This window comes from Epithele typhae (genome assembly GCF_022376455.1).
Source record: "Epithele typhae strain CBS 203.58 chromosome Unknown BXZ73scaffold_1, whole genome shotgun sequence".
Taxonomy (NCBI): Eukaryota; Fungi; Basidiomycota; class Agaricomycetes; order Polyporales; family Epitheliaceae; genus Epithele; species Epithele typhae.
In genome coordinates this window covers 1,588,843-1,605,841 of record NW_025954192.1, presented here as the reverse complement: position 1 = coordinate 1,605,841, position 16,999 = coordinate 1,588,843, and the positions used below count along the sequence as shown (strand labels likewise).

Sequence of the window (16,999 nt, the reverse complement as noted above, 5' to 3'; positions counted from 1 at the left end):
CCCTCGCCTGGTTCGCGGGCTACGAAGACCAGGAGAACATCGCTGGGAAACGCGGACGGACGAACGTCAATGTGGCCGACGATGAAGGACGCTATCACGAGGGTCAACCATCCGCCAAGCGCAAGAGGGTCGACAGTCCTGAACCTGATTTCCCGTCTGCCCCTCCTCTCTCCACACGTCCATCTCAGGGCTACCTCGATGTTCCCGAAGGCCTTCTGTCTCAACAACAGACTTCCCGTCAACGACCAGGCATCTCCGCTGGCCATGGTCGTTCCTCATCGCTTTTTGCCCCCAACCTCAGCGTCCCTGCCATCCCCGACGTTCACCCCTCTAGGAGGACGGCTTCGCCTACGGGCATCAGCGCATTTACCCAGCCTCGACCCTGCAGCGCACTCAGTCGATGGACCCCCCTCAATTCCGTGCGATTTCTCTTTCTCGAGACGTTTCTATGGAGGATGGTGTCTCTGGAACTAAATCCCGCGACGTCACAATGTCGCCATCTCGCCCTACCGCCTTCAAACTTCGTGCACGGAGCTCCCTGACGCCCCAACCCACTGGTCAAGGCTTTGGTCCGAAGCCCCAATTCGATGAGCGCGACAAATCGGAGCCTCCCCCCTTATCCGCCCTCATGACGAAGCCTCAGTCCGTGAAGGCTCCCTTCCAGACGAACCAAATACAGCGGGAGCCCTCCGTTACTACGCTAGGGACCATTGTAGAGGCATCTGGCAGAGCCGTACGTGCCACTCGCCTCCTTCGCACGTTATCAGATCGTAACCATTTGCAGCAGAGTCGATCGCCTATGCGTCAGCATAGCGGGCTCTTCCTCGGCGCTCGTCCCGGTTCAATCGTACAAAGCACTCCTACCCGTGCGTCTGATGCTTACATCTCGATTTCCGTCTGCTGAATGATAGTGGATGGTTCTTCAGCGATCGGCCGCGCCGCCAATGCCGCTGAACAGGCTCTTCAAGGTCTCGATGTATACAAGACGCCGCTGTTACCATCCCGTCTCCGTGGGTCCCAGACGATTCCGGAGATGTTCAAGCCTAAGAAAGCGCATGCACCGGTTCTGATGCGATCTGAGCGAGGCCGTGATCGGAAGCCGCGCTTAGGTGTGCAGGACAGGAGGGCAGAAGAGATCAAGCCATACACTGCAAAGCGTGGACGCGGGACGAGGGAGATGATCAAACGGCGCAAACTCGAAGAGCAGGAGGAGCTTGAGAAGGAGCGTGCCAACGCGATCGAAGCAGACGAGGAGAACCTCTCCAAGCCGCCATTTTCCGAGAACACGACCCGCGATGTGTCTGAAGCCCTTGAAGCCGCGATGTCTTCCAAGGCTCGTACCGTCGGTGGCCGCGATCAGTCGTCCCTGCGTGTTGGGCGCTCTCGCACTGGTCCTTATATCCCGAGGTCGGCACCGAAGAACAAGAACCGCTTCTCTGCCGCTTATGAGGACGAGGATGGCGACGACTCGATGCTCGATGAAGGAAAAGATGCTTCAGAGGAGACTGCCAAGTTCCCCACCGTATACGAGAGCCCAAAGAACTTCAGCTTCGCTCCTGAGGTTTGTTGATCTCCACATACTCAGAAGGGGTAGTGCTCACATGCCTTCAACAGAAAGCGCCTGTGTTACATGACTCTAGCAATGCGAGAGAGCCACCCATTGCTTCCTTGCCTTTCTCTTTCGCCAAGCCGATGTCGGCCGCACCATCTGCTCCTGTTCCTCCGTTCTCGTTCGCAGAACCCCCTAAGGCTCCCCAGACACTTCCTGTGCCTCAGACGCCGGAGCAGCGTTCATCGGCTTCCTATGCAACCGAGGTCTCCCCTCTTCCAGCGGTGCCGTCAATCTCTCTCATACCCCCGAGCCCTGCACCCAACAAGGCTAGCGACGAAACATCCGCACCTACTTCGTCGACGAATTCTTCAGTTCCGAATTTCTTCGCCAATTCGACGACCATCTCAAAAGCACCAGCAGTCACGGCGCCCTTTAGTTTTGCTCCGGCTTCATCAGCGAGCGAGGAGAAGGGGGAGGTCAAGACTACAGTACCTTCCTCATTCAACTTGCCGCTGGTGCCTAAGGAGAGTGTTATTTCTCCTCCCGTTCAAGCCGCGGTCGTTGCAACTCCTGCGCCCTTTTCGTTTAATCAGCCCTCCACGAACCCAGGCACTCAGAGTTCCCTGTTTTCCTTCCCTTCGGCTTCCACTAAGAATGCCACTACCAGTAATCCCCCACCCTCGCTCTTTACTCCCATTGCGCCCGTTTCTGCCAAGGAACCTGCACCATCGACGGTTGCACCGGCCCCCGAGAGCAAGCTTCAGGCCCCTCCCGCCTTCTCTTTCGCCCCGCCATCCACGACTGCAGAGTCAGCCCCAGCTGCTTCCGGTGTCTTCAACTTTGGCGCGCCCTCAACCACGACGACACCCGCAGTCCCTGCGCCCGCTCCTCCGGCCACGAATCTCTTCAGTTTCGGCAAGCCGGCGGGCGCAACATCTGTGACTACGACTGCAACAAGCACAGCTCCCTCGTTTTCGTTCGGCGTGGCACCTGCCGATAGCAAAGGCTCCGAGGTGAAGTCGCTGTTCGGAGGCAAACCTGAAGCATCCGCGGCGTCACTATTCGGGGCTACCTCATCCGCTCCAGCTCCTTCCACGTCGCTTTTCGGGGTTAGTCAGAAGACTCCCGTTGTAGAGGCTCCAAAGCCTTTCGCCTTTGGGCAACCTACTGCTTTGCCTTCGACCCCAGCATCTACCATTGAAGCGCCGAAGTCGTTGTTCCCTTCAACTTCCACCGGAAGCTCAGGGGGATTCAGCTTCGCTCCCGCCTCGTCACCGACACCACAACTCCAGTCACCTTTCGCTTTCAACGCCTCGCCCTCCACACCACCTGTCACGACGCCGGCCGACAACAAGTCGTCGTTCACATTTGGTACTGCAAGCAGTCCGTCGGTCTCAGCGCCAACAACGTTGTTTGGGGGTCCGTCTAATAACAGCCAAGATGGCGGGAACAAGGGCTTCTCGTTTGGTGCACCCGCGCGGCCTGTCACCCCTCCTCAGAAGGAGCAGGAGATGCGGATGGAAGAAAGTCCGACACACAACAACGGCATGGAAATGAGCAGCGATCAGCCTGCTCCGTCTTTGAGTTCACTGAAGCCGGCGGGTGGGTTCTTTGGCTCTGGGCCTTCTCCCTTCGGGCAGCCTGCATCGGCCGTCTCCTCGCCGTTCGGTTTTGGCGCCAAGAATGAAGTAAAGCCCGAGGTCAAGACTTCGGGTTCCTTCGCTAGTTTTGGCCAGAACAACTCGTCTCCTTTCGGGTTTGGGAAGCCTGGAGAGAACACGCAACCATCCCTTGCCTCTCCTTTCGGTGCTCCCTCTAATCCTTTCGGCTCCTCGAGCACCCCTACTACGACCCCGACGCCTTTCTCCTTCGGAGGAGCAAACAGTGGTTTCGGATCTCAGCCAACGAGCCCTTCGACGTTCGGTCAGCCGGCAAGTGCACCCTTCTCATTTGGCGCAACCCCCACCTCTGCCACGGCTCCATCGAATCCGTTTGCGTTCGGAAGCCAGCCAGCCTCCCCTGCTACTGGTAACTCAGGACTCCCCCAACCCCCAGGCTCAGCAGGCAATCCTTTCTCTTTTGGCGCCTCAAGTCCTGCGACATCCCAAGCACCCTCCTCGCCTTTCGGTGCCCCGCCGACTCTCCCTACCCCTGCTGGAGGCGTTTCATTCACCATGGGCTCTGCAGCACCTCCCCCCCAGGCAGGCGGCGCCCGTAGTATCAAGAAACTTCCCAACCGCCGAGGTGGGCCCGACCGCGATGATCACCTGTGTCTTGATCATTGGTTTCTTGTTTCTCTATGTTATTGTCCCATCTCGCACAAGAACTCTGCCACACTATACATCACATACATAACATATCCATAGTCGAGTCCTCCGCTTGAATGTCGCTCATCCTGTCATCCGTTTCCGTCCCGCGTCACCTCTCGCTCCCTCTCCTTCATTCAAGTGGTCTCTCATGCTTATATCCCGTTTATCTGTTTCGGTCTGTCCGTGTCCCGTGTGTCCATAGCACGCTCTATCTCCTCTCTCGCATAAGGAACCAATCTCCCTCACTTGGCTGACGGCCAAACATCGCATCGCATTGCATCAGTCTCATTTTTTGATCATACATCGGTAGTAGTTAGTTTGCAAGTACGGTTAGATGGCTAGTACTCTGGGCTAAAGGCTCATCATGCATTGCGTCTCATACCTGCAGTTTGTTGTCCGTAGGAGTAGGTACCAGTACTAGTATGTCTGCAGCACCGTTTCCCGAGCTATAACATGTTCTTTTCAGCTCCCCCGCTCGATCCCCGACTCCGCCCTCAAATCCCTTCTCCGCCATAGGCCTGGTGGTGACTGCGTGGCAACATTTGCATCACGCTTTCGGCCATTGGCCACCATGCGCATGAGGTGCGCCCAACTGCTCCATGCCAACCAGACCTGTGACACTCGCAGGTATTCCTCCCTTCCTTGGGATCGAAGGTGAGCATTCGTCCTACGACAAGCCTTTATGCGCGTGATCAGTGCTGTATCTTCGACCACTCCGAATTCACAGCACCCAACGACAAAATGCGTTTCCAGCTGCTCAGCGACCTTCACATGGAGGTGGAACGTCCGCCTACCGCCCTCCAGTCTAATGAAGACTCATATACCTATACCTTCCCTGCCGATGAAACCGCGGATGCGCTCGCTCTTGTGGGCGATGTAGGGACCACGAACGATGAGCGGATGTTTGGTTGGATTCGAACTCAGCTTCAACGTTTCAACCTCGTGTTCTTCCTTCCCGGAAATCACGAGTACCACCACTCGTCCATCGTACGTAGCTCGAAGGGAACAGCCCTGCGTTCGTTGACATCGCTTCAATCTCCGCAGGACGAGTCGCGCGAGAGGGTCGCTCGGTTTGCCGCCGAATGCGCCGCCGCACGCCAGGCCGAGGGGTCGCACCTCGGCCGCTTCGTCCTCCTCGACCGCGGCCGCCACGACGTCTCGCCCACGCTCAGCGTCCTCGGCTGCACTCTCTGGGCGCAGCTCGAGCCTGCCCAGCACGACGCCGTCTTCCAGGGCGTCCGCGACTTCACGCACATCCGTGGCTTCACGCTGGACACCTTCCATGCGCTGCACGCGCAGGACCTCGCGTGGCTCGAGGCGTCCATCGCCCAGATCGCACGCGAAGAGCCCCAGCGCACGATCGTGGTCATGACGCACCACGCCCCGACGCACGTCGGCACGAGCAACCCGGCGTACGCGGGCAGCCCGAAGAGCTCGGCGTTCTCCACAGAGCTGGTCGGCGGGCCGTGTTGGGTGTCGCAGGTGAAGGTGTGGATGTACGGGCACACGCACTGGAACTGCGACGCCGTGCGGGAGGGCGTTCGGGTGGTCAGCAACCAGCGGGGTTACAAGGATGGCGCGCCGGGATACGATCCCGCCAAGGTCATCGAGATAGGAGATTGAAGGGTGGTATTTGATAGCAGAACATGCCCATGTCTCCCGAATGTGTTTATGATGCATAGCTACGGTCGTCCTCAGCACTTTTGTATAGCGTTCAAGACCCTCAACGAAGTCCAAATCCGACTTAATCCGAGCATTTCCGCATCTCCTCTACCGTCGCCAGTCTCGTATTTCACCACGTGAATGTCCGGGGGCTGGGATACAATCTACGACAGAGAACAAAGTGCAGATCAGCAAGGGAACGAACGTCAAAACGGCCGTGTACTGACTTCATATCCACGAACGTCACCGCGTAAAAGTCGACCGAGCCCAGAGAGTCGACGATCTCTTCCCATCTACGAAGGGCCTCCTCCCTCCAAAGCATCCCCGCATACAACGCCGCGCGATCCGGAAGACGGACGGAAAACAGCCCCAGATCCACGCGCTTGACGCGAGGGAATGTCTGCGCGAGGAAATCGCCTACGTCGCGAGCGTGCTCCCCACTTGTCTCGAGCGGTGCAGTCCAGAGCCGGAGGCTTCGAAGCTTCTTCGCCTTTGGGACATCGCCGCCTTGTCGGAACACGAATCCGGTAGAGAACCGCGGGAGTGTGGCGATCTTCAGCTCTCTGAGCCTAGGGCAATGCTCGACAAAGGCCAAGAGACAGTCGAGGGTCTGCATCTCCTCTACAGGGCTGGACGGATGAATAGAAGGAAAGCTTCCTGGGGACTCAGGCAGAGCGCTGAAGCGCTTGAGGCTGGGGAGCGCCTTTGCGAGGTTGTAGATGAAGTCGTTGCCGAGTTTGAATACAGATCCCATGTCAAGCTTGACGACGCGGAGACGGGAGAGACTGGGGCGCAATAGAGGGCTGAGACACGGCTGTCCGAAAAGCAATGTGTGCGTTTGGAAGAGTATTGGTGAACGAAGGGCCCCTGAAACCATCGTGACGGATAGATGGGTCAAACGGGGGCTGATGAGGACGGAGTCAAGAGTGTCACGGAGATGGTCGGAAATCTTGAAACCGCGAGATTGGAGGGATGTCCATAGTATGGTGATTTTTTGCAGTTGCGTGGAACTGAAGTCGAGGGCCGCCAGATACGGTTCCACACTGGGTAACACTAGATGGCGAAGACGATGGAAAGGGAAAGTGTGGTGTTCATCAAGACGAGGCGTAGCTGCATTCAAATATCGCATTCTCGACAACTCGACGAAAAGGGAAGTCAACTTTGGGAGAGAGCTTAAGTGCCGCCATGTCGAATCGTCGATGAAGTCAGGTTGAATCAATACGTGCTCGAGTTGTGTCATCTGGCACATGGATTGCTGGATCAAGGCTTGACGGCCGGCGCCTAGAGGGCGTGGAAGGACCAGTGATTGTATTGCCAATGGCTGCCTCTGTCTTGAGAGGGCGGTCGTGATACGGTCTTTCTGTGGGACACATACAGTGAGTATACCTCGTGAGTGCATCACGAGATGTTATGCACATACCCCGTACCAGTCACTCGGGAGCTGTAAGCGGCGAACCTGGGGATTAAGGAGAAGGGTGCAGTAGGCTTGGCTAAGCCACGAGACGTGCAAAGTGACCTCCTGTAACTGGGGGAATGCATAGCCTGAACCTTTGTCCGTGAGGTATTTGGCGAGTGGTTCCACAACGCTGCCCTCGTCTAGGACTCGACCGATCGAATCCTCGTACGGCAAGGGGATCCCTACCGCACGTATTCGCCTAACAAACGGATCTAAGGTACGCCAGAGAGATGCATCGTCCGGGTTGTGTATATACTGCGGTGATAATAGTTCCGTGAGTGGTAGCTAGTGAACAGATGCAAATGTCAACTCACCAGAGTTCGGTTAGCCTCTTGATAGTCTAGTGCATCGCTGGGAAGAGCATATTTGACTAGGACAAACAAGTCTGGAATGTCGCGCCAGAGGACATCAAGTGCAGGCTCTTGAAACCCCTTGCATGTCCGAGCGAGAGCAGCGAGAGCGTGGAGGCTTGCTACTTCTCGGCACAGGGGAACGACGTTGAGACCGGCGTCGTCAAAGACGTACCCGTCGACCTGCTCGAATACGAGGAGTAAGATGTCGTGGATGCTGAGACACTTGTGCATGGCGGGGCGAAGAAGGGGTGTTGTATGAATCTGGGAGGGGACGGTATCAGGATTAGAGCAGCGCGATTGGGTTCGGGTGCTCTGGTGGGTCTCGGGTCAATGGGGCGGTACAGCGGCACTCCACGCCGCTTTCTAGATCGATCTGCTGGGGGACTCATGTTCTTCTACCCGTACGCTATTTAGACTGATGGTCAATGCCAGCTCTTTCCATTTGGTTTGAAGGCCACTCATCTGGGGGATCGTGTACCTGGAAGGAGTGCTTCAAAACCTTGTGTCACTCACACAGCCATCCTTTCCTCGCGAGTGGGGCTGCCCGGGGCTCAATTCTCAGATCTCTGCGCGAGCTGCCTGCGCGCCTTGGCGCCCAGTTACGCGACGACGGCTCTGTGTCGTCCACCAGCGCCTATACTTCTCGCCATTTCTGCCATTCTCCCTCATCACCGTGACGCCTGTATTGCCAGTCGTGAGCGCGCAGTATTTGCAGACAGACGACGGGAATTCGCGAGTGGGAGAATGGAGAGATGTCGATGAACGCGAATGGGAAGAAAGACAAAGGCCACCTCGACCTCTGCCGGCTGCTGTTCCACATCACCAGCAGTCGTCGCGTAGCTGGGCGCCAAACGAAACGGACGAACTCGAGCGCGCGGGACAAGGCTGTGGCTGCTCGCGCTGAGAATTGAGCAGCTCTATTGCAAGCTAGTGGGCCTTACTATACATCCCAACTCTACTCTTGAAATTAGGAGGCAATCTCAGATAACCTGTGAGTAGCATAATCCACAACAGTCCGGGATGGCCCTTGCAATCCATACCATCACGCCGTACTATCGGCGAGCTTTGGCGAGAACCTTCTTCAGCTGAACATTCTGCTTCTCCAGGCTCTCGATCTTGTCCTCGGCCACGCGCATCTTCTTGAGCAAGTAATGTTGGCGCATCTCTACTACACGCGTGGAACCCCACCAGTGTGCAGTCCCAGCATCCACGTCCTTGAGAGTGAGCAGCTCGCTTTCACATGCTTTGAGGATTGCCTCGGCGGATGCGATGCTCTTCTCGTTGTAGGCGATGTCTTGCGTGGCTTGGAATGTTGCATCTGGAGAACCCCAGTGAGGACTTCGATGGCGGTGTGATAGCACCCGAACTTACCGGTAACCAGTCGCTGGAAGACCCACTTGTATACCGGCTTGCCTGGTTTGATCGTGGAGGGGCGGCCTGTAACACGTCAGCTATTCACATACACAAAGACATTGCGCAGTCGTCCTACCGTTCAGGGTGCTGATGGTGATGAGCTCCGCATGCTCCAAATGGCGTAGAGGACTATCGTCGCCTTTGAATGGCGAGTCCATGAGAACCTCGTAGTACGGGATCTACCAGGGTGTGAACCTCAGCTGGAAAAGAACATCAGGGTGGTGGAGTACCTCATCGTTCTTGGACAGCTGCTTCATTAGCACCCAGACTTGCTCTCGGGACCAGGGCAAACTCTTGGCGTCCTCAAGGTCGTCACCGAAGGCGCTTTTGCGCAGCTCACCAACCCCACGCAATATGATGTCCTCGACTGCCTCCTCCACCGACATACCTCCGCGGATCTTGTAGACTAACTGCGATAGGGCGCATATGAGTGAGACATGCAGTCGAACCACGTTGGTGCACTCACACTCTCGAGATCGCTTGCGCGACCTCCCAGCTTGCTGACATGTGTGATCTGTTGCTTCGAGAACGACACGTCTATCCCGATGTCTTGCAGCTTTTGAGTGATGAACGATAGAGCACTGTTGCTATCAGCATCGGAAAGCGTGATCTGGTTCAGCGGTTTAGAGGGCAGAGCTTCCTGATGGTTAATCCCGGCTTTTACTCTTAGGCAAATGGTACTCACCCTTCGCCAACCGCTTCACGTTCTCGCGATTGTCGCTGATGACAATCACGTGGGCAATCTAGAAGTGGTTCGTCAGCTCTGCATCGCAGCGACAACTTACTGAAAACGCACCTGGTTCTCTGTAAGAGTAGCGGCCCACTGTGCAAGAGCGTCCAGAAGCTCTTCCTTGCGGAGCCCTCCACCCCTCGACTCGAAGTTCTTAATAACTACAACAGGCAGAGAGTGCACTGATTCCATGTCCTCGGACCTATCCTTCTTGCGTCGAGCGTCCGCGGCTTGCTTCTCCATCTCTTTCGTCCGCAACCCGTCTTTCTCGTCTTGAGCTTGCTCGACGGCCTCCAGTTGTGGGTTAGGCTGGGCATCGGCGAGAGTGAAGCGTTCGATACCAACACCCAGCTCGCTGATAACGCCGTTTCCACAAACATCATCGATACGGCCGTCGTGCCAGGTGCCCTCGACAATGCGTTCTCGGAGGAGCTCCTCCTCCTTGCCCTTGATGGCGTCCAGCTCAGTTTGTGTGGCCCGGCGTTCGCGTTGGGTACGGTTGGCAGCGTTGCCTCGAGAAAGGCCTCTACCGACGACATCCAGGATCTCCTTGAGCTGGTCAGGTAACGACGAACTCAAACCGGCTGCAAAATGGCAAAACTCATCAGACACCTCTCCCTCATATTGTTAGTTAGAGCTACCTTTCTGTCCAATTAGGCCTGTGCTCGCTAGGTCTATCATGTTGTTGATGGAGTTCAAGAACGAGAATATCGGCCAGTACCCCGTTTGAGATGCTAGGCCCGAGAGAAGAGCTGTTTCGGAGCCGACTTTGGACAGCGCCCCGACATCGATGACCATGGCTTTCCTACATAGGATTTGAGCTCCATTCAAGTCCACGAGAGCGACGTATCAGCTGCTAACCTGTCGGTTTCTTTGAGCAGAGCTGTCAGCATGCGAGTTTTGCCACTTCCCTGGGGCCCGTGCAAGAAAGCAACAGTGTCTGCAAACAGCAGTGAGAAAATCACATCGAAGACTCAAGCTGACGTATACGTACTGGGCAGATCGCTCAAGTACTTCTGCAGAGCTTCCTCTGCGTCCTGTCTTTCTTTCCAGACATCTGCCTTGGGATGGGATTTGATCTGATCCTCTCCATTGAATCTGTCGATAGTGTTGGCCCGTAACCATTTGTAGACAGCAAACTCTGCAGTCGTGTTTTCAGCAAACGCAGCGGAAGAGTTGTAGAGTACGGCAGTTGTTACCTTTGTAGTCAAACCAATCATTCATCTTCCCTTCAACCATGAGCACACGGATAGGATCAAAGACCTGTTGAAAATGAGTGTGAGGGATACTGTTGGAGAATGAAACGACTGACCGCATACGTAACGGTGCCAACGAGGAAAAAAAGGATAGGAAGGAATATTCGGGGATGGTTCGCGATGTAGTTGCGGAGCTCGTGCGGAGCAATAGGCTGTGCATATGAAGTCCGTAGCGTTGTAACATTCGAAGATGCAGGTACTTGGAAACCATGCAGGGTATTTCGAGCCGAAGTTGATGCGCGCAGGTCACGGTAATGGATCATGGCGGAACGAAGCGTTCCCGCAGGTACAGGCAAAGGGGACGTGATGTCTCTAATCCTGCCATAGGGCTACGAGTTCATTGGGACGTGGTTGCTTGACTAGAAAGATTGCGGACTCACTCGAAACAACTCGTAGAGTTTCTCTTCAGGTACGTCGGGACCATCAAATGAGACCTTGACAATCCCCGAAGACATCCTGTTCATATCCTATGGAGTGCTGGTCGTCAGGATACTCAATTCCACCTTTTTTTCGCAAGTTATCCGTACCTCGCGCCACGGCTGCCCCTCCACGAGCCAGATACCTCCCGACGGCATCCCAATCCACGAAGGTACTCCTCCATGGGAATTGACATGTTCCCTCAGCTTCTCCAATATATCGTTCAGGGAATTGCATGCTCCAGAAGCATCATAACTGAACTTGACGAACACGCCGCCATCTTTCATTTGAGGTTCAAGAGCTAGCGGTCGGAACTCGTGGACATGAACACCGGCCAGGAGGTCGTGCAGGTGCTCCAGAAGGGTTTCTTCCCTCGCATATCCTACAAAATTGCGCACACTGCGAGAAAACGTCAAGACGACATGCAGCAGAGAACATCGAGAGGACGCACTCCGCCCAGCCGAGAGAAACCGGAAAAACCGAATTGATCCATAGCCAGCCTTCTTTCATCTGCGACCAATGAGAAAAGATCCTTCCCGAAGACGCATGCGGCACACCTCTCCCCGCCCGGTTTCGTTGACAGGAGCAGCATTGACCGGGGCACTGTCGGCATAGTGTCTAAGGCGACCGGTCGTCCAAGCGGTGGATTGACGAGCGAGTATAGACCTTGAGGGGGATATTGCGCCACGAGTTAACATCCGAGTAGAGGACAACATGGCATCCTTGGCATATGAAGGGGCAGAGGCAAGTGGGTGGGGGACGGAGCACTCGAGAGCAGGAGGGAAGTTGCGACGGCGCGCCGGTCCTGGCGCGTCGTGCCGGCTTCCAGTGACGTCAAAGCTCAATCGGGCAAGCGGCAGCTTTCGATCCCAACACGTGCATGCAACCTCTCCGCTCACTTCCACTGTCCGACTGATAGTCTTTGTCTGTATTTGCACTCGCACACCTGGGACCGGGCTATTCTTTCGTACTGCGAGTGGTAATGGAGACCGGAAATGGGCAATTGCTTTCCCTGAAGGTGATGCGGGTCTCGGTGCGTGTACGACTTCGCTCGTCCTGCGCATATACCCACCGGCAGCGCTCCAGCGTCCTTCATTGGCATCGTCATGGGAACCTTTCTACTCCAGCTCCCCATCCCTCTCTGCCCACTCAACTGCATCCATTACCTCTCTGCAAGGCCACACACCCCTCCCCGGACATCCCAAGACTCTTCGTGATCTCACTCACATCACCGAGTTGCTCACTCTACCCTCCTCCTTTGGTGCTATTCAACTCGGCGAGACGTTCGCTAGCTGTCTTTCCATAAACAATGACGCAAGTGTGGACGTTGAAGGTGTCACCGTCCGCGTTGAGATGCAGACCGCCTCGGCCAAAGTGCTCCTAGCTGAATTCGGAGGAGTCGACCATCGGCTACCGCTAGGCTCGTCCTTGGAGAAGGTCGTTAGCCATGAGATCAAGGAGCTAGGTCAGCATGTGCTTGGATGCACCGTCACGTACCACGTTCCGCCAAGTGTGCGCGCGGTCGGACAATCTGCGGACACGCAGGCTCCTGAGACTCAGTCATTCCGTAAGTTCTACAAGTTTGCTGTGAGTACGCGTCTCCTTCGACGGGATTGTTTCTCACTCGTTTTCTGCAGGTCACTAACCCGCTATCAGTCAAGACGAAAGTGCACACACCGCGCTCTCCGACGGCCTTAATGTCTGCGGTGGAGCGCGAAAAGATATTCCTCGAGGTCCACATCCAGAATCTCACTCAGGAAGCCATATGGCTAGAACGGATGCAATTCGAAGCTATCGAAGGATGGCATTGTCAAGATGCCAACAGCTTGGAAAAAACTGCTACTCAAACAACGGAATCAATATTCTCGGGATCTGTAGCATTGTTGCAACCCCAGGATGTTCGACAGTACATTTACGTTCTGTCGCCCAACAAGCCGCCCCCTTTCCCAGTGGTTCATACACCAGGTTCGATTCTACCACTTGGAAGGCTCGACATTTCTTGGAGGTCGTCGTTCGGTGAACCTGGTCGACTGCTGACGTCGGTGAGCACGAAATCTCCATCTTTCGAGAGCTTGCACTGACACCTGCTGACAGACACTATCGCGCCGGATTCCGCTCATCCAAACTGCCCCGCCTACCCAGACTCCAACCCAAAGTCAGTTCTCTGTGAACAAGCAACCTCCAACGGCGATCCCTTTGCACTTGCAGCGGAGTAACACGGTTAGCGGAACTCCGCCTCGTCCTCAGTCTCCTCAGTTTCCCCTTCAACGTGCCATGAGTCCGCCGGCTGGCCAGCCTCCAGCACCCTACCGTCCCTCTTCTCCATTTCGAGGCCGTACTGCGAGTGTGGGTCCTCCAGCGCGGAGCAACACCCACTCGCCTGGCCCTTCTACGACATTTGCACAGCAGATGCAACGTCTCCCGGAAGACGTGGAGGTAGATCTTGTCGTTTCGTCTATCCCCCGTGATAGCATTGCTCTCGACAAACCTTTTACCATTGGATTTAGCGTTATCGCTCAGGCCCCTGCGCCAATAGCCCGGCATAACGAACCACGGCGTCAACGCGTCATCTCCCTTGTCGTACAACACGTCCAACCTCCAAAACAGCTTAGTGTTGCTGCTGCCGTCGCCTCTGCCGTCGCTACTTCCACCGGTATGGCGCCACCCTCTCAATCCCAAGGCGCATGGACCCCACGCGTTCCATCCTCTGGCTTCTCGACCCCCTCCCCCTACGCGACGCCGCTCCGCGGAGACTTCACCGATACCCTCGCGCAGCGTCTCCTTGTCGCCTCGCCTCGCCGCCTCCACGCCGGCGACTCCGACGCCTCCGACGGCGGTGAAACCCCCAACGCAGCCGCGCTCGCAGGCGGGCGCGTGTACGACCTCCCCCCGCCCGAACGGCGCGAGCAGGCGGCCGCCGCTGCGGAGGGGCTCCTCTTCCTTGGAGCGTCCGCGCGCTTCCTGCCCCCACTGCGCCTGCCCATGCCCTCCCCGCTCGCGTCGAGCTCCGGGACTGGGGGGCACGCGCGCATCGCGTCGGACGCAACGGACAGCTCGGCCGATAGCGACGCGAGCGATAACAAGCCGCTCGTTGCGCCGGATCGGCTGAAGTCGGTCGCGTCGCAGGCGTTCGAGCTCGACTACCTGCCGCTCAAGAGCGGATTCCTGTCCGTCGGCGGGCTTCGGGTGCTCTTAGTGGAGGACCGGTTGGTGGAGGAGGAGGATACGGAGGGTGCGGGTCTTCCGCAGCTGGCGGCAGAGCCAAGAGTGCTGAAGGAGTGGGATGTCGTCGCAGAGGTATGGGTCAAGTCATAATGCGCGCACAGTGGCTAGAGCTTGCAGTAGTGTTTCATTTATCGGTGTAAATACATGTCTGCTACGCCTTAACGAAGGTTGTGACTCTTAAGCTTGGTCGGGCTCGATGGCTTCGAGCAGTGCGGCGTGCTCGGCTGACCGAGGCTTGATAGTCAACGGGAATGGCTTTGGGTGGCTGCCGCAACAAGGCCCATTCGTGTCAGTGTTAGCGACTCATTGGTCAGCCGTAGAACACACACCACAGGAACCCGCGATGATAATCCCCGTCTGGAGTGATTTCCTTTCCGTCTTCACCCAACTTCTTCCCAATCTCGAACACCGTGAGCAACCGTGCGATGGCGAGCCATATGGAGTCCAGGCTCATAAACCTCCCTGGACAGATTCGTCTCCCGAACCCAAAGGCCGCTACGGAGGGGTCACGAACATCATGGTTGAGCGTGCCGTCGCCGCAGAGGAAGCGGTCAGGATTGAACACCGAATGGTCTGGGTACTGGTTCTCGTCGTGAAGAATGGCCCTGAAAGACATATCAAACTTCGGTTTCTTCGAAGGTGTGATCGTGCCAATGTTACATACCATATGTTCGCAACCACTAACGACCCTTTGGGGAGATAATAACCCTCATAGATATCATCCTCGGTGAGCATGTGAGGAACGTCTACAAACGGTCAGCCCGATTTGAAACAACAGAGATGGTCACCAACCTAGGGGTACAATCGGATTCCAGCGTATTGATTCCCGCACGATTGCTTCGATGTAAGGGAGCAACGGCTTATCAGAGAAGTCGGGGAGTCTATGCGAGCCGACCACATGGTCAAGTTCTTCTTGTGCCTTCTGTTGCACCCCGGGGTTGAGGACCATTGCAAGGAAAAACGAGCCAAGCGCAGCGACAGTCTAGTGCGGTCACCCAGGTCAGTGCCCAAGCGGACAGAATCGGCTTGAAAATGAGCGCACCGTGTCCGCGCCGCCTAGATCGAAGATAGGTGAGACTGATCGACTTCAAGTAAGTGTTGTTGAACTCACCGATGTAAAGAGACCCGAGAGTGCTGCGCATGATGAAGTCAGTGTATGCAGGGTCTCTGGGATCCTTTCCAAAATGTTCGGCAAACGATTTCATCGCGCAGTCTCCTAAATTGCCCGCTGCCTGAACTCGAAATCAGTTTCATGTATCTAACGCGGACAGATAATGAAAAGGCTTACTAGGCGTTTGTGAGCGTCTTCGTACGGATCGTTCAAGAGTCTCATGACGTCTTCGCGCCAGATTCGTGCCTCCTTTGGGAAGCCGGCGCCCGGGAACCACTCCGGCAAATATTTCACTGCGTGCAATCCGACGTGAGCGACTCGGGAATTCAAAGTGTCTTTCGACTCACGGAATGGGAGTACATCAACTACGTAGGAGCCGGCGTTGGTGGTTCGCGTGATGCACTCTGCCACGGCCTCTGCTATTTGGATGTATTGGTTTTCAAGACTTTCTACGTTGATGTCGTATGCAATTGACATAATCGCCATGGCTGCCAATCTGGATCAGAAGTCAGTGAGCGGTTGGTGTACTCTGCCCATGCTTGACATACTGGCGTAGGTTGTCGGTGAGTCTGTCAGGTTCCTGAATTATGTTCAGAAGCAACCGGTTGGTCGACTTCGCTATCTGCGGGCGATATTTTTTGACAGCTGAGGCGTTAAAATCATGGTGCGCCATTTTGCGGGAGTCTTTCCACGGCGTGCCGTAATGGATGAATGCGAGACCCCAATCGAAGCCGCATCTGTGCCGGGAATCAGACCATGTTGCACGTCAAGCGGCGTTTGCGCTCACAATTCGCCAAGCATGACCATCCTGGGCCTGACGAAGTTGCGTAAGTCAGCTGCGGATCAAACGCCAAAAATTGACTGCCGTAAACCTATCAGAATAAGTAGAAGATCGCTTGTCGAGCAGCTCGTTGGTGACCTCGAGGGTGTTCGTGACGACAATGTTCATCCCCAGCGCCGTGAGTCGCACAATGTCCGAGCCTGCACGTCGAGGCATGAGAGTCTTCTAGACATGCTCTGTGAGAAGGTCAAACGCACCGTACTTGTCACTCCACCCTCGATAGGTTTCCCAAGGGAACGCGGAGGGACTGGGTACATCCAACAGGTTGCCTAGAAGAGGGAGGCCGGGAGGCCCAGGTGGGTGAGGGAGATTGGGTCTACGTGCTCGAGACCGCAGCCAGAGAGCACAACCTAGGCAAGAAATAAGGACAAGAGCGTCGATGGATGAAGGAGCCATGGGGGAGGGGTGGATCCTGAGGTTGGAGGAGCACCTTGAGGACCGCTTTATACGTCCTGACACACAGACGGCAGGAAGCGGCCACCTGTGCAGATAGTCGGGCCGTGGTCGCGACCTGTCTGCGCGGCATGTACGCGTGAGGCACAGTATTTGCTTTCGCTGAGCTCGACCGGCTAAGAGCAGGGAAGTCGTGGGCAGGCTTGGAGGTGAGCAACTCCCGCGCCTTTTCTTGCACTCTAACCTAGTTTGGCAGTACGGTGCCACAAAGGCCATCGGTT

The 16,999-nt window shown here is 56.0% G+C and overlaps 5 protein-coding genes across 5 annotated transcripts; 2 read left to right on the top strand and 3 right to left on the bottom strand.

Annotated features, from left to right (window-relative positions):
• Positions 1-198: 198 nt before the first annotated feature.
• Positions 199-5,484, top strand: BXZ73DRAFT_95833 (uncharacterized protein; the record flags this gene model as incomplete). Its single annotated transcript, XM_048026908.1, has 8 exons — positions 199-267; positions 335-733; positions 788-866; positions 927-1,561; positions 1,615-3,796; positions 4,489-4,515; positions 4,589-4,848; positions 4,906-5,484. The coding sequence occupies 8 exons, from the start codon at positions 199-201 to the stop codon at positions 5,482-5,484; spliced, it is 4,230 nt and encodes a 1,409-aa protein (XP_047884056.1).
• A 169-nt stretch (positions 5,485-5,653) lies between these two features.
• Positions 5,654-7,563, bottom strand: BXZ73DRAFT_95832 (uncharacterized protein; the record flags this gene model as incomplete). Its single annotated transcript, XM_048026907.1, has 4 exons — positions 5,654-5,687; positions 5,751-6,337; positions 6,944-7,234; positions 7,294-7,563. The coding sequence occupies 4 exons, from the start codon at positions 7,561-7,563 to the stop codon at positions 5,654-5,656; spliced, it is 1,182 nt and encodes a 393-aa protein (XP_047884055.1).
• Positions 7,564-8,384: 821 nt separating this feature from the next.
• BXZ73DRAFT_36855 (RNA12 protein-domain-containing protein) lies at positions 8,385-11,846 on the bottom strand (the record flags this gene model as incomplete). Its single annotated transcript, XM_048017902.1, has 16 exons — positions 8,385-8,650; positions 8,704-8,769; positions 8,822-8,924; positions 8,976-9,155; positions 9,212-9,381; positions 9,431-9,488; positions 9,542-10,059; positions 10,117-10,280; positions 10,337-10,415; positions 10,470-10,616; positions 10,675-10,738; positions 10,788-11,060; positions 11,112-11,198; positions 11,259-11,547; positions 11,600-11,658; positions 11,706-11,846. The coding sequence occupies 16 exons, from the start codon at positions 11,844-11,846 to the stop codon at positions 8,385-8,387; spliced, it is 2,664 nt and encodes an 887-aa protein (XP_047884054.1).
• A 284-nt stretch (positions 11,847-12,130) lies between these two features.
• BXZ73DRAFT_37689 (DUF974-domain-containing protein) lies at positions 12,131-14,463 on the top strand (the record flags this gene model as incomplete). The annotated part of the gene is made up of 4 exons (XM_048018061.1): positions 12,131-12,181; positions 12,235-12,735; positions 12,786-13,190; positions 13,243-14,463. The coding sequence occupies 4 exons, from the start codon at positions 12,131-12,133 to the stop codon at positions 14,461-14,463; spliced, it is 2,178 nt and encodes a 725-aa protein (XP_047884053.1).
• An 87-nt stretch (positions 14,464-14,550) lies between these two features.
• On the bottom strand, positions 14,551-16,721 carry BXZ73DRAFT_37318 (cytochrome P450; the record flags this gene model as incomplete). The annotated part of the gene is made up of 12 exons (XM_048017975.1): positions 14,551-14,638; positions 14,703-14,978; positions 15,038-15,119; positions 15,166-15,355; positions 15,416-15,429; positions 15,485-15,605; positions 15,662-15,777; positions 15,832-15,980; positions 16,033-16,221; positions 16,272-16,298; positions 16,357-16,465; positions 16,523-16,721. 12 exons carry the CDS (start codon positions 16,719-16,721, stop codon positions 14,551-14,553), a joined length of 1,560 nt encoding a protein of 519 aa, XP_047884052.1.
• Positions 16,722-16,999: the final 278 nt, after the last annotated feature.